The 22866-nt window shown below is 41.4% G+C and overlaps 1 protein-coding gene across 1 annotated transcript in view; it reads right to left on the bottom strand.

The window, feature by feature from the left end:
• Window positions 1–1033: 1033 nt before the first annotated feature.
• glrx3 (glutaredoxin 3) overlaps window positions 1034–22866 on the bottom strand; it is a 44821-nt gene continuing 22988 nt past the window's right edge. The window contains exons 4-11 of the mRNA XM_042316689.1: window positions 21048–21252; window positions 13441–13613; window positions 11277–11338; window positions 11139–11196; window positions 7810–7862; window positions 3541–3580; window positions 3338–3430; window positions 1034–1168 (exon numbers count right to left, since the gene is read on the bottom strand). Of these exons, the coding sequence (XP_042172623.1) occupies window positions 1118–1168; window positions 3338–3430; window positions 3541–3580; window positions 7810–7862; window positions 11139–11196; window positions 11277–11338; window positions 13441–13613; window positions 21048–21252 (735 nt within the window). The 3' untranslated portion in view covers window positions 1034–1117. The remainder of the gene's footprint in view (window positions 1169–3337; window positions 3431–3540; window positions 3581–7809; window positions 7863–11138; window positions 11197–11276; window positions 11339–13440; window positions 13614–21047; window positions 21253–22866) is intronic.

Below are 22866 nucleotides of genomic sequence, written 5' to 3' on the forward strand. Positions count from 1 at the left end.
AAGAGGGTAGAGAGGGGAAGAGGAGGGTAGAGAGGGGAAGAAGAGGGTAGAGAGGGGAAGAGGAGGGTAGAGAGGGGAAGAAGAGGGTAGAGAGAGGGAAGAGGGGGAGGGTAGAGAGGGGAAGAAGAGGGTAGAGAGGGGAAGAGAGGGTAGAGAGGGGAAGAAGAGGGTAGAGAGGGGAAGAAGAGGGTAGAGAGGGGAAGAAGAGGGTAGAGGGGAAGAAGAGGGTAGAGAGGGGAAGAAGAGGGTAGAGAGGGGAAGAAGAGGGTAGAGAGGGGAAGAAGAGGGTAGAGAGGGGAAGAAGAGGGTAGAGGGGGAAGAAGAGGGTAGAGGGGAAGAAGAGGGTAGAGAGAGGAAGAGGGTAGAGAGGGAAGAAGAGGGTAGAGGAAGAAGAGGGTAGAGGGAGAGAGGGAAGAGGGAGAGAGGGAAGAAGAGGGTAGAGAGGGGAAGAGGGTAGAGAGGAAGAGGGTAGAGAGAGGAAGAAGAGGGTAGAGAGGGAAGAGGGTAGAGAGAGGGAAGAGGGTAGAGAGAGGAAGAAGAGGGTAGAGAGAGGAAGAGGGTAGAGAGAGGAAGAAGAGGGTAGAGAGAGGAAGAAGAGGGTAGAGAGGGGAAGAAGAGGGTAGAGAGAGGAAGAAGAGGGTAGAGAGGGGAAGAAGAGGGTAGAGAGAGGAAGAAGAGGGTAGAGAGGGGAAGAAGAGGGAGAGAGGGGAAGAAGAGGGTAGAGGGGGAAGAAGAGGGTAGAGGGGGAAGAAGAGGGTAGAGAGAGGGAAGAGGGTAGAGAGAGGAAGAAGAGGGTAGAGAGAGAAGAGGGAGAGAGGGGAGAGAGGAAGAAGAGGGTAGAGAGAGGAAGAAGAGGGTAGAGAGAGGAAGAGGGTAGAGAGAGGAAGAAGAGGGTAGAGAGAGGAAGAAGAGGGTAGAGAGAGGAAGAAGAGTAGAGAGGAAGAAGAGGGTAGAGAGGAAGAAGAGGGTAGAGAGAGGAAGAAGAGGGTAGAGAGAGGAAGAAGAGGGTAGAGAGAGGAAGAAGAGGGTAGAGAGAGAGGGGAAGAAGAGGGAGAGGGGAAGGAAGAGTGCAGTAGTCCATAGCTCATTCCTATCACAGTAACAGTACTACAGGAATCTAGCATTCACCCCTCAGGACAGAAGAAAGGTCTCCACTGTCTTTAAGCTCCTGTAAAAACACAGAACACATGTCAATACAGGTCTGATCTTCATACCAGCTGATACATGAGAAAATAACAGCCTCCTGGACCTGTCATGTAACCTTCCAACAGCATCAGAAACACATACTCTATTGATGCACAATAACTATGTATAGATACACAGAGAACTCCAGTCTCATGAAACTAACTATGAATAGAGACAGAGAACTCCAGTCTCATGAAACTAACTATGAATAGAGACAGAGAACTCCAGTCTCATGAAACTATGTATAGATAGAGACACAGAGAACTCCAGTCTCATGAAACTAACTATGAATAGAGACAGAGAACTCCAGTCTCATGAAACTATGTATAGATCATGAAACAGAGGAACTCCTGTCTCATTAAACTATGAATAGATAGACAGAGAACTCCTGTCTCATTAAACTATGATAGATACACAGAGAAGAGTCTCATGAAACTAGAGACACAGAGAACTCCTGTCTCATGAACTAGAGATACACAGAGAAGATGAATAGATACACAGAGAAGTCTCATGAAACTATGTATAGATACACAGAGAACTCCTGATGAAACTAACTATGAATAGAGACAGAGAAACTCATGTATAGATACACAGAGAACTCCTGTCTCATGAAACTATGTATAGATACACAGAGAACTCCTGTCTCATGAAACTATGTATAGATACACAGAGAACTCCTGTCTCATGAAACTATGTATAGATACACAGAGAACTCCTGTCTCATTAAACTAACTATGAATAGAGACAGAGAACTCCAGTCTCATGAAACTATGTATAGATACACAGAGAACTCCTGTCTCATGAAACTATGTATAGAGATAGGAGAGAACTCCTGTCTCATTAAACTATGTATAGATAGAGACACAGAGAACTCCTGTCTCATTAAACTATGTATAGATACACAGAGAACTCCTGTCTCATTAAACTATGTATAGATAGAGACAGAGAACTCCAGTCTCATGAAACTATGTATAGATACACAGGAGAACTCAGTCTCATGAAACTATGTATAGATAGATACACAGAGAACTCCTGTCTCATTAAACTATGTATAGATAGAGACACAGAAACTCCTGTCTCATGAAACTATGTATAGATACACAGAGAACTCCTGTCTCATGAAACTAGTATAGATACACAGAGAACTCCTGTCTCATGAAACTATGTATAGATACACAGAGAACTCCTGTCTCATGAAACTAACTATGAATAGAGACAGAGAACTCCAGTCTCATGAAACTAACTATGTATAGAGACAGAGAACTCCAGTCTCATGAAACTAACTATGAATAGAGACAGAGAACTCCAGTCTCATGAAACTAACTATGAATAGAGACAGAGAACTCCAGTCTCATGAAACTAACTATGTATAGATACACAGAGAACTCCTGTCTCATTAAACTATGTATAGATACACAGAGAACTCCTGTCTCATTAAACTATGTATAGATACACAGAGAACTCCTGTCTAATGAAACCCAGTGACATGTTATCACAATGTAGTCCTTATAAAGAACAGTGATTGACAGGTGATCTATTAAAACTGAACTCCAGCTGACATCAATCACTAGGCACTGCTGGGCAATACGCTGCTTTAAACCCACCCGGACCTCAGGCCTAGTTTATGCAAAGCAAGGCCCTTGGTGAAATAAGTAGGCATATCTAACAGAGGATTACTGTTAGACGCACACTGGGGACTTTACTATCTCAATGTTGTGTAACCTACCCTTAGCATGGTTTAATGTAGTTCACTGAGAAACCTTGGTATTTACATTACACCAATCTTTTCCTCTGTGCTTTTTTACTACCGAGGATGACCACCCTCCCCCCTTCCATGCTGCCTGTCTGACTGTACATGGCGACATTAAGCAGGCTAAGAAAACAGAACGCGGTGCTTTGGTGACACCTGGTGGAGAGTCTGTGGTACTGCTGTTGCCTCTGTCTATGACACTGTGACATACCTGGCTGATTCTATAAGGGTTGGTTTCCCCCAGACACCAGATTCAGCCTAGTTTAGGACTAAAAAGCTATTTTAAATGGACGATCTCCATTGTAAATGGTTTATAGACATATTCAGACTAGTCCAGAACTAAGTGGCGTTAATAATAAGTGCAATTATGGTCTGAGGTGTAAAACAAAAGTCAATTCTCACCTTCACAATGTCCAGCCCGCCAATGAGCTCCCCATTGACGTATAGCTGAGGGTACGTTGGCCAGTTTGAGTATGTCTTTAGACCCTGTCTAACCTGGACATTGGAAGATAAATGAAGAAAACCATGTTAACGTGTAGAAAAACATCTTTAGGTTTCACCAGCATGGTTTTGCAAATGTCATAGACAGATACAGCCTCTTTTACCTCCTCATCTTCTAGGATATCAAAGGTGTTGTACTCCACCCTGTAAACAGGAAACACAGACAAGATATTAACCATCATACTATAAACACAGACAAGATATTAACCATTATTATAAACACAGACAAGATATTAACCATCATATTATAAACACAGACAAGATATTAACCATCATATTATAAACACAGACAAGATATTAACCATCATACTATAAACACAGACAAGATATTAACCATTATTATAAACACAGACAAGATATTAACCATTATTATAAACACAGACAAGATATTAACCATTATTATAAACACAGACAAGATATTAACCATCATACTATAAACACAGACAAGATATTAACCATTATTATAAACACAGACAAGATATTAACCATCATACTATAAACACAGACAAGATATTAACCATTATTATAAACACAGACAAGATATTAACCATCATACTATAAACACAGACAAGATATTAACCATTATTATAAACACAGACAAGATATAATGAACTGAGCTGTTCATGATCATGATATAGTGGCGTTACCTTACCCTGCGCTGTTCATGATCATGATATAGTGGTGTCACCTCACCCTGCGCTGTTCATGATCATGATATAGTGGTGTCACCTCACCCTGCGCTGTTCATGATCATGATATAGTGGTGTTACCTCACCCTGAGCTGTTCATTATCATGATATAGTGGTGTTACCTCACCTGCGCTGTTCATGATCATGATATAGTGGTGTTACCTCACCCTGCGCTGTTCATTATCATGATAGTGGTGTTACCTCAACGCTGTTCATTATCATGATATAGTGGTGTTACCTCACCTGTTCATTATCATGATATAGTGGTGTTACCTCACCCTGTTCATTATCATGATATAGTGGTGTTACCTCACCTGTTCATTATCATGATATAGCTGTTCATTATCAGCTGTTCATTATGGTGATATGGTGTGTTCTCACCCTGAACTGTTCATTATCTCCAGGATCGTGATATAGTGGTGTTACCTCACCCTGTTCATTATCTCCAGTATCGTGATATAGTGGTGTTCTCATCCTGAGCTGTTCATTATCTCCAGTATCATGATATAGTGGTGTTACCTCACTCTGCGCTGTTCATTATCTCCAGTATCGTGATATAGTGGTGTTACCTCACCCTGAGCTGTTCATTATCTCCAGGATCGTGATATAGTGGTGTTCTCACCCTGTTCATTATCTCCAGTATCGTGATATTCTCACCCTGAGCTGTTCATTATCTCCAGTATCGTGATATAATGGTGTTCTCTCACCCGGAGCTGTTCATTATCTCCAGTATCGTGATATAGTTGTGTTCTCTCACCCTGAGCTGTTCATTATCTCCAGTATCGTAACATAGTGGTGTTCTCACCCCGAGTTGTTCATTATCTCCAGTATTGTGTAATAGTGGTGTTACCTCACCCTGTTCATTATCTCCAGTATTGTGATATAGTGGTGTTACCTCACCCTGTTCATTATCTCCAGTATCGTGATATAGTGGTGTTACCTCACCCTGTTCATTATCTCCAGTATCGTGATATAGTGGTGTTACCTCACCCTGTTCATTATCTCCAGTATCGTGATATAGTGGTGTTACCTCACCCTGTTCATTATCTCCAGTATCGTGATATAGTGGTGTTACCTCACCCTGTTCATCATCTCCAGTATCGTGATATAGTGGTGTTACGTCACCCTATTCATTATCTCCAGTATCGTGATATAGTGGTGTTACCTCACCCTGTTCATTATCTCCAGTATCGTGATATAGTGGTGTTACCTCACCCTGTTCATTATCTCCAGTATCGTGATATAGTGGTGTTACCTCACCCTGTTCATTATCTCCAGTATCGTGATATAGTGGTGTTATCTTACCCCGAGCTGTTCATTATCTCCAGTATCGTGATATAGTGGTGTTACCTCACCCTGAGCTGTTCATTATCTCCAGTATCGTGATATAGTGGTGTTACGTCACCCTGAGCTGTTCATTATCTCCAGTATCGTGATATAGTGGTGTTACGTCACCCTGAGCTGTTCATTATCTCCAGTATCGTGATATAGTGGTGTTACGTCACCCTATTCATTATCTCCAGTATCGTGATATAGTGGTGTTACCTCACCCTGTTCATTATCTCCAGTATCGTGATATAGTGGTGTTCTCACCCTGTTCATTATCTCCAGTATCGTGATATAGTGGTGTTCTCACCCTGTTCATTATCTCCAGTATCGTGATATAGTGGTGTTCTCACCCTGTTCATCATCTCCAGTATCGTGATATAGTGGTGTTCTCACCCTGTTCATTATCTCCAGTATCGTGATATAGTGGTGTTCTCACCCTGTTCATTATCTCCAGTATCGTGATATAGTGGTGTTCTCACCCTGTTCATTATCTCCAGTATCGTGATATAGTGGTGTTCTCACCCTGTTCATTATCTCCAGTATCGTGATATAGTGGTGTTCTCACCCTGTTCATTATCTCCAATATCGTGATATAGTGGTGTTACCTCACCCTGTTCATTATCTCCAGTATCGTGATATAGTAGTGTTATCTCACCCCGAGCTGTTCATTATCTCCAGTATCGTGATATAGTAGTGTTACCTCACCCTGAGCTGTTCATTATCTCCAGTATCGTGATATAGTAGTGTTACCTCACCCTGAGCTGTTCATTATCTCCAGTATCGTGATATAGTGGTGTTCTCACCCTGTTCATTATCTCCAGTATCGTGATATAGTGGTGTTCTCACCCTGTTCATTATCTCCAATATCGTGATATAGTGGTGTTACCTCACCCTGTTCATTATCTCCAGTATCGTGATATAGTAGTGTTATCTCACCCCGAGCTGGTCATTATCTCCAGTATCGTGATATAGTAGTGTTACCTCACCCTGAGCTGTTCATTATCTCCAGTATCGTGATATAGTGGTGTTCTCACCCTGTTCATTATCTCCAGTATCGTGATATAGTGGTGTTCTCACCCTGTTCATTATCTCCAATATCGTGATATAGTGGTGTTACCTCACCCTGTTCATTATCTCCAGTATCGTGATATAGTAGTGTTATCTCACCCCGAGCTGGTCATTATCTCCAGTATCGTGATATAGTAGTGTTACCTCACCCTGAGCTGTTCATTATCTCCAGTATCGTGATATAGTGGTGTTCTCACCTGAGCTGTTCATTATCTCCAGTATCGTGATATAGTGGTGTTCTCACCCTGTTCATTATCTCCATATCGTGATATAGTGGTGTTACCTCACCCTGTTCATTATCTCCAGTATCGTGATATAGTAGTGTTATCTCACCCCGAGCTGGTCATTATCTCCAGTATCGTGATATAGTAGTGTTACCTCACCCTGAGCTGTTCATTATCTCCAGTATCGTGATATAGTAGTGTTACCTCACCCTGAGCTGTTCATTATCTCCAGTATCGTGATATAGTAGTGTTATCTCACCCTGAGTTATCTCACCCCGAGCTGTTCATTATCTCCAGTATGTGATATAGTAGTGTTACCTCACCCTGAGCTGTTCATTATCTCCAGTATCGTGATATAGTAGTGTTACCTCACCCTGAGCTGTTCATTATCTCCAGTATCGTGATATAGTAGTGTTATCTCACCCGAGCTGTTCATTATCTCCAGTATTGTGATATAGTAGTGTTACCTCACCCTGAGCTGTTCATTATCTCCAGTATCGTGATATAGTAGTGTTACCTCACCCTGAGCTGTTCATTATCTCCAGTATCGTGATATAGTAGTGTTATCTCACCCGAGCTGTTCATTATCTCCAGTATCGTGATATAGTAGTGTTACCTCACCCTGAGCTGTTCATTATCTCCAGTATCGTGATATAGTAGTGTTATCTCACCCGAGCTGTTCATTATCTCCAGTATCGTGATATAGTGGTGTTACCTCACCCTGAGCTGTTCATTATCTCCAGTATCGTGATATAGTGGTGTTCTCACCCTGAGCTGTTCATTATCTCCAGTATCGTGATATAGTGGTGTTACCTCACCCTGAGCTGTTCATTATCTCCAGTATCGTGATATAGTAGTGTTACCTCACCCTGAGCTGTTCATTATCTCCAGTATCGTGATATAGTGGTGTTCTCACCCCGAGCTGTTCATTATCTCCAGTATCGTGACATAGTGGTGTTCTCACCCGAGCTGTTCATTATCTCCAGTATCGTGATATAGTGGTGTTACCTCACCCTGAGCTGTTCATTATCTCCAGTATCGTGATATAGTGGTGTTATCTCACCCCGAGCTGTTCATTATCTCCAGTATCTGAAGACTGAATCCACACTTGGCTTGCTACAGATACAGGAAGAAAAACAGACTTTAGAAACCAAACAGAGAACTCAATCATACCCATATCTTAACAAAGAACATACCCTTTATAATCAACATATTAACTCAACTCAGATCCTTCAACGGGTGAGTCCACACAAAACCATTTTATTGCAGAACAAAATCACAGGAAGCAATGTTTCTGGTCTTCAAATTGTTTTTCTTTTTTAAGACAAAGATCTTTTCAAATAGCTAATATAAAAATGGTGCTTTCTGAGTGAGTAGGAGAAATGCTTTCAAGATAACACATGGTTTTAAGTGGCGGCCTAGTGGTTAGAGCGTTGGGCCAGTAACCCGAAAGGTTGCCGGATCGAATCCCCGAGCTAAAGATATGTCATTCTGAACAAGGCACTGTTCCTAGGCCGTCAGTGTAAATAAGAATTTGTTCTTAACCGACTTGCCTAGTTAAATAAATAATTCAAATTAATAAAAAGTACTACTCTGAAGCAGGAGGAGTTAGGACCTCTTCCCTCCAGAATGAAACCAAACTCAAGCTTTCATTGAGCAAGTTTCAACTGCTATTGGTTTCACAGGACCCCACTTAGAAACGGTCTTTTAAGAAACGGAGGGAAAACGAAATAAAGATCCGCATCTACAAATAGAACCCCAGCGAGTGAAAAGGGAGAGATGGGATTCACAGGGGACCTGGTTTAAACTACTCTGAAGATATCTCTTCATCTGTGAGCAGCAGCAATCAATATGAAGAGGTAGGAGGGGGGGGTACTCCTGAACCATTAGTGTGTGTGTGTGTGTGTGTGTGTGTGTGAGAGGGGGGGTACTCCTGAACCATTAGTGGGGGAGGGGGGGTACTCCTGAACCATTCGTGTCTGTGTGTGTGTGTGTGTGTGTGAGAGAGAGGGGGGGGTACTCCTGAACCATTAGTGTCTGTGTGTGTGTGTGAGAGGGGGGTACTCCTGAACCATTAGTGTCTGTGTGTGTGTGTGTGTGTGTGTGTGTGTGAGAGAGGGGGGGGGATCCCACTGCTCTGTGAGGTGCAGAATATTATTGATTTCAGATTAGCCTCAATTCTGTTGAAATGTATGCAATACCAATTGTCCTTATCTACTAGATTGGCAGAGTATATACAGTGGGGCAAAAAGTATTTAGTCACTATATATATATATATATATATTAGTACTATATAGGCCAACTGGTACCTCTTGAAGTAATGTACTGGAGTTATATTAGAATAGTATTATATAGTATTAAATAGGCCAACTGGTACCTCTTGAAGTAATGTACTGGAGTTATATTAGAATAGTATTATATAGGCCAACTGGTACCTCTTGAAGTAATGTACTGGAGTTATATTAGAATAGTATTATATAGTATTAAATAGGCCAACTGGTACCTCTTGAAGTAATGTACTGGAGTTATATTAGAATAGTATTAAATAGGCCAACTGGTACCTCTTGAAGTAATGTACTGGAGTTATATTAGAATAGTATTATATAGGCCAAACACAAGCCTCAGTTTATTGTCCATGTATGTTTCTGCATAGCATTTATTTATGATTAACTGCAATTATATTCAAGTCCTATTCTCCTTTTCTATTCCATTATATATATATATATATATATTTTTTTTTTTTTTTAATTTTTTTTTTAAATCTTTAGTCAGTTAAGAACAAATTCTTACTTACAATGACGGCCTAGGAACAGCTGCCTTGTTCAGGGGCAGAATGACAGATTTTTACCTTGTCAGCTCGGGGGTTCGATCTAGCAACCTTTTCGGTTACAAGTCCAACGCTCTACCCACTAGGCTACCTGCCACCCCCATTCTATTCCATTAAGTAAGTACACAGACCAAACAAACACACAGGTTTATTGCCCTGTTATGATATAGTGACACCTACGTACCTCTTTATTGTCCTGTTATATAGTGACACCTACGTACCTCTTTATTGTCCTGTGATATAGTGACACCTACGTACCTCTTTATTGTCCTGTTATATAGTGACACCTACGTACCTCTTTATTGTCCTGTTATAGTGACACCTACGTACCTCTTTATTGTCCTGTTATATAGTGACACCTACGTACCTCTTTATTGCCCTGTTATGATATAGTGACACCTACGTACCTCTTTATTGTCCTGTTATATAGTGACACCTACGTACCTCTTTATTGTCCTGTTATATAGTGACACCTACGTACCTCTTTATTGTCCTGTTATATAGTGACACCTACGTACCTCTTTATTGTCCTGTTATATAGTGACACCTACGTACCTCTTTATTGTCCTGTTATATAGTGACACCTACGTACCTCTTTATTGTCCTGTTATGATATAGTATATAGTGACACCTACGTACCTCTTTATTGTTTATTGTCCTGTTATATAGTGACACCTACGTACCTCTTTATTGTCCTGTTATATAGTGACACCTACGTACCTCTTTATTGTCCTGTTATATAGTGACACCTACGTACCTCTTTATTGTCCTGTTATATAGTGACACCTACGTACCTCTTTATTGTCCTGTTATATAGTGACACCTACATACCTCTTTATTGTCCTGTTATATAGTGACACCTACGTACCCCTTTATTGACACCTGTTATATGACAGTCTTTACACTGTTTATATAGTGACAACGTACCTCTTTATTGTCCTGTTATAGTATGACACCTGTACCTCTTTATTGTCCTGTTTATATAGTGACACCTATTGTCCGTGACACCTTTATTGTCCTTTAGTTGTCCTGTTATGATATAGTGACACCTACGTACCTCTTTATTGTCCTGTTTATATAGTGACACCTACTGTTATATAGTGACACCTCTTTATTGTCCTGTTATACCTCTTTATTGTCCTGTTATAGTGACACCTGTTATATAGTGACACCTACATACCTCTTTATTGTCCTGTTATGATAGTGACACCTACGTACTCTTTATTGTCCTTTATAGTGACACCTACATACCCCTTTATTGTCCTGTTATATAGTGACACTACCTTTATTGTCCTGTTATATAGTGACACCTACATTTATTGTCCTGTTATATAGTGACACCTTTATTGTCCTGTTATATAGTGACACCTACGTACCCCTTTATTGTCCTGTTATATAGTGACACCTACGTACCTCTTTATTGCCCTGTTATGATATAGTGACACCTACGTACCCCTTTATTGTCCTGTTATATAGTGACACCTACGTACCTCTTTATTGTCCTGTTATATAGTGACACCTACGTACCTCTTTTATTGTCCTGTTATATAGTGACACCTACGTACCTCTTTATTGCCCTTCATAAACAGCATGACTGGACTCCTGTTGATGGTCGACTTCAACCTGGAGGTTATAAGGACAGTCCATAAGTCACACAATACAACAATACTATCTGTGTGTGTGTGTATAAAGGTGTGTTTTACCTGTGCTCTAGTGTGACAGCCTTGGGACAGGTGTTCTCCAGCTCTCCAGATTCCGCTAGTTCCTACAACAGGTATCAACACTGAGATGGGTCACTGGGTCACTTTGTTCTACTGTACCTACACACTAACACACACACCTACAGTCTGAATCACACTAACACACACACACACACCTACAGTCTGAATCACACTAAAACACATGCACACACACACACCTACAGTCTGAATCACACTAAAACACACACCTACAGTCTGAATCACACTAAAACACACACCTACAGTCTGAATCACACTAACACACACACCTACAGTCTGAATCACACTAACACACACACCTACAGTCTGAATCACACTAACACACACACCTACAGTCTGAATCACACTAAAACACACACCTACAGTCTGAATCACACTAAAACACACACCTACAGTCTGAATCACACTAAAACACACGCACACCCACACCTACAGTCTGAATCACACTAAAACACACACCTACAGTCTGAATCACACTAAAACACACACCTACAGTCTGAATCACACACCTACAGTCTGAATCACACTAACACACACACCTACAGTCTGAATCACACTAACACACACACCTACAGTCTGAATCACACTAAAACACACACCTACAGTCTGAATCACACTAAAACACACACCTACAGTCTGAATCACACTAACACACACACCTACAGTCTGAATCACACTAACACACACACCTACAGTCTGAATCACACTAACACACACACCTACAGTCTGAATCACACTAAAACACACACCTACAGTCTGAATCACACTAAAACACACAAACACATACACTACCATTCAAAAGTTTGTGGTCACTTAGAAATGTCCTTGTTTTTTAAAGAAAAGCACATTTTTGTCCATTAAAATAACATCGAATTGATCGGAAATACAGTGTAGACATTGTTAATGTTGTAAATGACTATTGTAGCTGGAAATGGCAGATTTTTTATGGAACATCTACATAGAAATATCGGTCGGAACCAGTCCAGAACTGCTCAGTCCCCCCAATTTTTTAAATAGATTTTTTTATTTTTACAAATGGAATGATTCGCTTTGCCATTGTAGTAGTTGGGATTCGGTTTGATCGCGGTGAATCAAATCCTGGGAATTTAAATTATATTTTGTGAGTCGAACAGTAACAGGAAAACAATTTAGTAGCCTCCCTTTTCGGATTATGTTGCTGTAAAACTTGTTTGGTAGATACCTCAGGTCGATCTGGGCATGTATTTAAATGAGACTCTGCAACTTAATCGCTGCTAGTCAAAGCCTGCAGTGAACACATCTAAAAATGAAAGAAAAATATATGACTCGAGAAGTACATTTCCTGAAGACAATTATGATGTGATTTGTGCTCGCGTCAGCTGTCTAAATAGATTGTGTTAAAATGTAGAATTCAAACTGAATAGAAGCTGAAGCAGATCAACACAGTAAAGACGACTCTGATGACTTTAATAGAATGCGACACATAGAACATCCATTATGATGAACGATGCCCTCAAACTTGGCTGGGACATTTTTAACTGGTAGGAACAGTGGGTTAACTGGTCTAGGAACAGTGGGTTAACTGGTCTAGGAACAGTGGGTTAACTGGTCTAGGAACAGTGGGTTAACTGGTCTAGGAACAGTGGGTTAACTGGTCTAGGAACAGAGGGTTAACTGGTCTAGGAACAGTGGGTTAACTGGTCTAGGAACAGTGGGTTAACTGGTCTAGGAACAGTAGGTTAACTGGTCTAGGAACAGTGGTTAACTATCTGTTCAGGGGCAGGGGCAGAATGACAGATTTGTACCTTGTCAGCTCGGGGGTTTGAACTTGCAACCTTCCGGTTACTAGTCCAACGCTCTAACCACTAGGCTACCCTACCGCCCCATGCTGTCAATAGTGCTATCCAACTGCTGAAACCAATGTAGTTCATTAGAAGGGTATCCTGACCAGGACTCAAACCCTGGTCTCGGTCATTCTAAAACCACTACACCAAAAGGCTCACATCTCTTGGTGTTATACCAAGGTTATTTCTTTTTTTTTCTTTTTCAAGGGTTATCATTTTTGTTGTTGTTGTCCATGTTTGTTTTGTTTTCCCTCGCCTCGCCTCAGTTCTCTGGAAAATAAAAACGTGTGTTTAACATGACTCACCTTGACAATGTCCAGTCCCCCTACGAGTTCTCCGTTAACATAAACCTGAGGGTAGGTGGGCCAGTTGGAGAAGGTCTTCAGCCCCCCTCTCACTTCCTCGTCTGACAGGATGTCAAAACTGCTGAACTGGATGGCATGGTCCTTGAAAAGCGCCACTATCTGACGGCTGAAACCTGGGTGATGGGGAGAACACAGTGTGTTTGTAAACCTAGTATAAGACACGGCTGTTATACTGGATAGCATGGTCCTTGAAAAGCGCCACTATCTGACGGCTGAGGAGAAATCAACGGGTTGTTAGTTTAATGTTATTGTATGTTCATATGAACAGAGTCAGAATATTAAATCAGGTTGTTAGTTTAATGTTATTGTATGTTCATATGAACAGAGTCAGAATATTAAATCAGGTTGTTAGTTTAATGTTATTGTATGTTCATATGAACAGAGTCAGAATATTAAATCAGGTTGTTAGTTTAATGTTATTGTATGTTCATATGAACAGAGTCAGAATATTAAATCAGGTTGTTAGTTTAATGTTATTGTATGTTCATATGAACAGAGTCAGAATATTAAATCAGGTTGTTAGTTTAATGTTATTGTATGTTCATATGAACAGAGTCAGAATATTAAATCAGGTTGTTAGTTATAATGTTATTGTATGTTCATATGAACAGAGTCAGAATATTAAATCAGGTTGTTAGTTTAATGTTATTGTATGTTTATAGGAACAGAGTCAGAATATTAAATCAGGTTGTTAGTTTAATGTTATTGTATGTTCATATGAACAGAGTCAGAATATTAAATCAGGTTGTTAGTTTAATGTTATTGTATGTTCATATGAACAGAGTCAGAATATTAAATCAGGTTGTTAGTTTAATGTTATTGTATGTTCATATGAACAGAGTCAGAATATTAAATCAGGTTGTTAGTTTAATGTTATTGTATGTTCATATGAACAGAGTCAGAATATTAAATCAGGTTGTTAGTTTAATGTTATTGTATGTTCATATGAACAGAGTCAGAATATTAAATCAGGTTGTTAGTTTAATGTTATTGTATGTTCATATGAACAGAGTCAGAATATTAAATCAGGTTGTTAGTTTAATGTTATTGTATGTTCATATGAACAGAGTCAGAATATTAAATCAGGTTGTTAGTTTAATGTTATTGTATGTTCATATGAACAGAGTCAGAATATTAAATCAGGTTGTTAGTTTAATGTTATTGTATGTTCATATGAACAGAGTCAGAATATTAAATCAGGTTGTTAGTTTAATGTTATTGTATGTTCATATGAACAGAGTCAGAATATTAAATCAGGTTGTTAGTTTAATGTTATTGTATGTTTATAGGAACAACAGAGTCAGGATATTAAATCAGGTTGTTAGTTTAATGTTATTGTATGTTTATAGGAACAGAGTCAGAATATTAAATCAGGTTGTTAGTTTAATGTTATTGTATGTTCATATGAACAGAGTCAGAATATTAAATCAGGTTGTTAGTTTAATGTTATTGTATGTTTATAGGAACAGAGTCAGAATATTAAATCAGGTTGTTAGTTTAATGTTATTGTATGTTCATATGAACAGAGTCAGAATATTAAATCAGGTTGTTAGTTTAATGTTATTGTATGTTCATATGAACAGAGTCAGAATATTAAATCAGGTTGTTAGTTTAATGTTATTGTATGTTCATATGAACAGAGTCAGAATATTAAATCAGGTTGTTAGTTTAATGTTATTGTATGTTTATAGGAACAGAGTCAGGATATTAAATCAGGTTGTTAGTTTAATGTTATTGTATGTTCATATGAACAGAGTCAGGATATTAAATCAGGTTGTTAGTTTAATGTTATTGTATGTTTATAGGAACAACAGAGTCAGAATATTAAATCAGGTTGTTAGTTTAATGTTATTGTATGTTTATAGGAACAACAGAGTCAGAATATTAAATCAGAACATAATTGCAGATGAGTTTGGTCAGCAGCATGTTTGTTACCCTCATATAAAAAGGGCCATTTGGAAACACATGAACAAGACATGAAGTTAAAAGCTAAAATAAAGATGGTCCCAAACTCTCGCCTGGTATCATCACATTCATTTTAAGTAATACAAAGTGTGTATATACATAGTGTGGAGAACAAGTCTTTGATACACTGCTGATTGTGCAGGTTTTCCTACTTACAAAGCATGTAGAGGTCTGTAATTTTTATCATAGGTACACTTCAACTGTGAGAGACGGAATCTAAAACAAAAATCCAGAAAATCACATTGCATGATTTGTAAGTAATTTTCCCAAGAACACAGTGGCCTCCATCATTCTTAAATGGAAGTTAGGAACCACAAAGACTCTTCCTAGAGCTGGCCGCTCAGCCAAACTGAGCAATCAGGGGAGAAGGGCCTTGGTCAGGGAGGTGACCAAGAACCCAATGGTCACTCTGACAAGAGCTCCTCTGTGGAGATGGGAGAACCTTCCAGAAGGACAGCCATCTCTGCAGTATTCCACCAATCAGGCCTTTATGGTAGAGTGGCCAGAATGAAGCCAATCCTAAGTAAAATACACATGGCAGCCCGCTTAGTTTGCCAAAAGGCACCTAAAGACTCTCAGACTATGAGAAACAAGAATCTCTGGTCTGATGAAACCATGGCCTCAATGCCAAGCATCACGTCTGGAGGAAACCTGACACCATCCCTACGGTGAAGCATGGTGGTGGCAGCATCATGCTGTGGGGATGTTTTTCAGCGGCAGGAACTGGGAGACTAGTCAGGATCGAGGGAAAGATGAACGGAGCAAAGTACAGAGAGATCCTTCATAAAAACCTGCTCCAGAGTACAGACTGGGGTGAAGGTTCACCTTCCAACAGAACAATGACCCTAGGCACACGGACAAGACGACACAGAAATAGCTTCGGGACAAGTCTCTGAATGTCCTTGAGTGGCCCAGCCAGAGCCTGGACTTGAATCCGATTGAACATCTCTGGAGAGACCTGAAAATAGAGAATAGCTGTGCAGCTACGCTGCTCATCCAACCTGACAGAGCTTGAGAGGATCTGCAGAGAAGAAATGGGAGAAACTCCCCAAATACATCTGTGCCAAGTTTGTAGCGTCATACCCAAGAAGACTTGAGGTTGTAATTGCTGCCAAAAGTGCTTCAACAAAGTACTGAGTAAAGGGTCTGAATACTTATGTAAATATGATCCGTTTTTTTATGTTTAATAAATTAGCAAAAATTTCTAAACCTGTTTTTGCTTTGTCATTATGGGGTATTGTGTGTAGATTGATAGGAAATGAGACATTCTTTTTGTTGTCAATTTTAGAATAAGGCTGTAACGTACAAAATGTGATAAAGTCAAGGGGTCTGAATACTTTCCAAATGCAGTGTATCTTACTACTGACATGGGTCCACATTGGCATGGACAGGATCACTGTTTAAATATGAGGCAGATATGTGTTATGTCCTTGATACATGAGTGTGAGTCAGTGTTTGAGAAGAGACTGTGACAGAGGGAAATAGACATATGGAAACAAGGGTGGAGGGAGAGAACGAGAGAGAGAAAGAATGAGAGGAGAGCGAGTGAAAGACAGCAAGAGAGAGGAGAAAGAGGGAGAGAGGGGAAAGAGGGAGAGAGGGGAAAGATGGAGAGAGGAGAAAGAGAGAGAGAGGGGAAAGATGGAGAGAGGAGAGAGAGAGAGGAGAAAGAGGGAGAGGAGAAAGAGAGAGAAAGGAGAAAGATAGAGAGGAGAAAGAGAGGAGAAAGAGAGAGAAAGGAGAAAGATAGAGAGAGAGAGGAGAAAGATAGAGGAGAAAGAGAGAGAAAGGAGAAAGATAGAGAGAGGAGAAAGATAGAGGAGAAAGAGAGAGAGAGGAGAAAGAGAGAGAAAGGAGAAAGATAGAGAGGAGAAAGAGAGGAGAAAGAGAGAGAAAGGAGAAAGATAGAGAGAGAGAGGAGAAAGATAGAGGAGAAAGAGAGAGAAAGGAGAAAGATGGAGAGAGGAGAAAGATAGAGAGAGGAGAAAGATAGAGGGAGAGAGGAGCAAGAGAGAGAGGAGAAAGATAGAGAGGAGAAAGATAGAGGAGAAAGAGGGAGAGGAGCAAGATAGAGAGGAGAAAGAGAGAGAGAGGAGAAAGAGAGAGAGAGGAGAAAGAGGGAGAGGAGAAAGAAAGGAGAAAGATGGAGAAAGGAGAAAGATAGAGAGAGGAGAAAGATAGAGGAGGAAAAGAGAGAGAGGAGAAAGAGAGAGAGGAGAAAGAGAGAGAGGAGAAAGAGAGAGAGGAGAAAGAGAGAGAGGAGAAAGAGAGAGAGGAGAAAGAGAGAGAGGAGAAAGAGAGAGAGGAGAAAGAGAGAGGAGAAAGAGGGAGAGGAGAAAGAGAGAGAGGAGAAAGAGAGAGAGAGGAGAAAGAGAGAGGAGAAAGAGGAGAAAGAGGGAGAGAGGAGAAAGAGGGAGAGGAGAAAGAGAGAGAAAGGAGAAAGATAGAGAGGAGAAAGAGAGAGGAGAAAGATAGAGGAGAAAGAGGGAGAGGAGCAAGATAGAGAGGAGAAAGAGAGAGAGAGGAGAAAGAGAGAGAGGAGAAAGATAGAGGAGAAAGAGGGAGAGGAGCAAGATAGAGAGGAGAAAGAAGAGAGGAGAAAGAGGGAGAGGAGAAAGAAAGGAGAAAGATAGAGAAAGGAGAAAGAGGGAGAGAGAGAGAGAGAGAAAGATAGAGAGAGAGAAAGAGGGAGAAAGAGGGAGAGAGAGAGAGAGAGAGGAGAAAGAGGAGAAAGAGGAGAGAAGAGAGAGAGGAGAAAGATAGAGAGAGGAGAAAGAGGGAGAAAAGAGAAAGAGGGAGAGAGGAGAAAGAGAGAGAGAAAAAGAGAGAGAGGAAGAGAGAGGAGAAAAAGAGAGAGGAGAAAAAGAGAGAGAGGAAGAGAGGAGCAAAGAGAGAGAGAGAAGAGAGAGAGAGGAGAAAGAGAGAGAGGAGAAAGAGAGAGAGGAGAAAGAGGGAGAAAAGAGAAAGAGGGAGAGAGGAGAAAGAGAGAGAGGAGAAAGAGAGAGGAGAAAAAGAGAGAGGAGAAAAAGAGAGAGAGGAAGAGAGGAGCAAGAGAGAGAGAGGAGAAAGAGAGAGAGGAGAAAGAGAGAGAGAGGAGAAAGAGAGGGAGAGGAGAAAGAGAGGGAGAGGAGAAAGAGAGGGAGAGGAGAGCGAGCGAGCGGCGATCAAGAAAGAAAGCGAGAGGCAGAGAAAAAGAGAAGGGAACAGAAAGAGGGAACAGGAGTAGAGGAGGGGTGATATGTTGCCTGCATGTAGAGCCTGCAGTGAAACTCTCATTCTGCTACTTCATTCATTCATGGGGGAATTCATTATAAAACAGCTAGAGGCCCCTAACTAATGGTTATTCAGCTACATGCCACTATATTAACTTGTTTCTACTACACCAGACCCAGCTGCTTTCTCTGGCTAGAGGCTCTCTATCCTAGACCCAGACACGCACGATTGATTGGCGAGGGGTTCTGGCCCCTCTCTCCTTCTCCTAAAGGGTCAGGGGGGGGTCGCGCACCGCAGACAGACCATACAGCTCCAGGAAAAAGGAACATAAAAAAGCTGATTTCTTATTTCAAGGAAAGTTAGGTTATTATGCACACACACACACACACTCAGACACACACACACACACACACAGAGACACACACACACACACACTCACAGAGACACAGACGCGCACGCACGCACACACAGACACACACACTCACAGACACACACACAGACACACACAGACACACACACACACACACACACGCACACACAGAGACACACACACACACACACAGACGCACACACACACACACACACACACGCACACACAGACACAGACACACACACACACGCACACACACACACACACACACACACACAGACGCACACACAGACACACACACACAGACGCACACACAGACACACACACACACGCACACGCACACACAGAGACACAGACGCGCACACACACAAAGAGCGTGTAATGTGTTAGGAGAATGTGTTCTACATGGTGTATGAGTGTGTAACCTTTACATTCAGGTTTAGAGGGCTTCTTTAAAGAACTAGCGAGGTCGTAGTCACAGCCTCACGTGGCTTGGTGGGGATTAGATTAAACTAGAGGTCACAAACACTACAACCTGGCTTCTTTATAAAGATGAAAAATATTTAGAGATACATTTCAGGATGAGATGAAAAATAACACTTATGGGTTTAGATGTTAAACTCAAACTGCCTTGAACCTAATACTGATACTAATACTGATACTAATACTGATACTGATACTAATACTAATACTGATACTGATACTGATACTAATACTGATACTAATACTGATACTAATACTAATACTGATACTGATACTAATACTGATACTAATACTAATACTGATACTGATACTAATACTGATACTAATACTGATACTAATACTGATACTAATACTGATACTAATACTGATACTGATACTAATACTGATACTGATACTGATACTAATACTGATACTAATACTGATACTGATACTAATACTGATACTGATACTGATACTAATACTGATACTAATACTGATACTGATACTGATACTAATACTGATACTGATACTGATACTAATACTGATACTGATACTAATACTGATACTAATACTGATACTGATACTAATACTGATACTGATACTAATACTAATACTAATACTGATACTGATACTGATACTAATACTGATACTGATAATCAGCGGCGTGGTTGGGAACCTCAACCCCTTACAGTGTAATGTCCTCCTCCACCACCAGGCCTGCCTCTCCTCCTCCACCACCAGGCCTGCCTCTCCTCCTCCACCACCAGGCCTGCCTCTCCTCCACCACCAGGCCTGCCTCTCCACCACCACCAGGCCTGCCTGTCCTCCTCCACCACCACCAGGTCTGCCTCTCCTCCTCCACCACCACCAGGTCTGCCTCTCCTCCTCCACCACCACCAGGTCTGCCTCTCCTCCTCCACCACCACCAGGTCTGCCTCCCCTCCTCCTCCTCCACCACCAGGCCTGCCTCTCCTCCTCCTCCTCTACCACCAGGCCTGCCTCCCCTCCTCTCTCTACCACCAGGTCTGCCTCGCCTCCTCCTTCTCTACCACCAGGCCTGCCTCCCCTCCTCCTCCTCCACCACCACCACCAGGCCTGCCTCTCTCCTCCTCCTCCTCTACCACCAGGCCTGCCTCCCCTCCTCCTCCACCACCAGGCCTGCCTCTCCTCCTCCTTCTCTACCACCAGGCCTGCCTCCCCTCCTCCTCCACCACCAGGCCTGCCTCTCCTCCTCCTTCTCTACCACCAGGCCTGCCTCCCCTCCTCCTCCACCACCAGGCCTGCCTCTCCTCCTCCTTCTCTACCACCAGGCCTGCCTCTCCTCCTCCTCCTCCACCACCAGGCCTGCCTCTCCTCCACCTCCACCACCACCAATCCCCCTGTTTCTCTCTAATTACCAGGCCTGGCCCCTGTGTGTTTTCCACAGCGGGAGCCTGTTCATGAAAACACCCCCACATTCTCTCTCTCTTTACCACAGCGGGGTTCCTGGGGGGAGCCCTTCATGAAGACCACACCCCCACATTCTCTCTCTCTTTACCACAGCGGGGTTCCTGGGGGGAGCCCTTCATGAAGAGCATGCAGGGTGCTGCGTTGATCAGTCTCTTCAGACGCTCATTAAGGTCCTCTTTAGGGGGCTCCGCCCCTGGCCCGCCCAGCCCCCCCGAGCTGACTGACAGCCTCTGGACCTTATTGGTCAGCTCTGGGGCATGAGCTCCGTCCAGCCTGTCAATCTTCTGGCCACCCTGAGACCCACCAGAGGAGAAAGAAAGATAACATTAATATTTTAACGTAATGGTTTTTCTTTTTGTTTGCATGTTTGTATTATTCTAGAGGAGGAGGGTTGAGAGAGAGAGATCCAAGAGAGAGAGAGAGAGAAAGAGATTCAAGGACAGGAGTCCTCTCCCAGTTTAATGTTTGGCATGTTAAATCATCAGTGAAGGCCTGACAGAAGGCCTGATGGTACTAACTGTGGAGAACCTGTAAACTAGGTTATGGTACTAACTGTGGAGAACCTGTAAACTAGGTTATGGTACTAACTGTGGAGAACCTGTAAACTAGGTTATGGTACTAACTGTGGAGAACCTGTAAACTAGGTTATTATGGTACTAACTGTGGAGAACCTGTAAACTAGGTTATGGTACTAACTGTGGAGAACCTGTAAACTAGGTTATTATGGTACTAACTGTGGAGAACCTGTAAACTAGGTTATTATGGTACTAACTGTGGAGAACCTGTAAACTAGGTTATGGTACTAACTGTGGAGAACCTGTAAACTAGGTTATTATGGTACTAACTGTGGAGAACCTGTAAACTAGGTTATTATGGTACTAACTGTGGAGAACCTGTAAACTAGGTTATTATGGTACTAACTGTGGAGAACCTGTAAACTAGGTTTTTATGGTACTAACTGTGGAGAACCTGTAAACTAGGTTATTATGGTACTAACTGTGGAGAACCTGTAAACTAGGTTATGGTACTAACTGTGGAGAACCTGTAAACTAGGTTATGGTACTAACTGTGGAGAACCTGTAAACTAGGTTATGGTACTAACTGTGGAGAAGCTGTAAACTAGGTTATTATGGTACTAACTGTGGAGAACTAGGTTATTGTAAACTGGAGGTAAACTATTATGGTACTAACTGTGGAGAACCTGTAAACTAGGTTATGGTACTAACTGTGGAGAACCTGTAAACTAGGTTATGGTACTAACTGTGGAGAACCTGTAAACTAGGTTATGGTACTAACTGTGGAGAACCTGTAAACTAGGTTATGGTACTAACTGTGGAGAACCTGTAAACTAGGTAAACTAGGTTATGGTACTAACTGTGGAGAACCTGTAAACTAGGTTATTATGGTACTAACTGTGGAGAAGCTGTAAACTAGGTTATTATGGTACTAACTGTGGAGAACTGTAAACTAGGTTATTATGGTAAACTGGAGAAGTAAACTAGGTTATTATGGTACTAACTGTGGAGAAGCTGTAAACTATTATGGTACTAACTGTGGAGAACCTGTAAACTAGGTTATTATGGTACTAACTGTGGAGAACCTGTAAACTAGGTTATTATGGTACTAACTGTGGAGAAGCTATAAACTAGGTTATTATGGTACTAACTGTGGAGAAGCTATAAACTAGGTTATTATGGTACTAACTGTGGAGAAGCTATAAACTAGGTTATTATGGTACTTACTGTGGAGAACCTATAAACTAGGTTATTATGGTACTAACTGTGGAGAAGCTGTAAACTAGGTTATTATGGTACTAACTGTGGAGAAGCTATAAACTAGGTTATTATGGTACTAACTGTGGAGAAGCTGTAAACTAGGTTATTATGGTACTAACTGTGGAGAACCTA

This window comes from Oncorhynchus tshawytscha, unplaced genomic scaffold, assembly GCF_018296145.1.
Source record: "Oncorhynchus tshawytscha isolate Ot180627B unplaced genomic scaffold, Otsh_v2.0 Un_contig_79_pilon_pilon, whole genome shotgun sequence".
Lineage (NCBI taxonomy): Eukaryota > Metazoa > Chordata > Actinopteri > Salmoniformes > Salmonidae > Oncorhynchus > Oncorhynchus tshawytscha.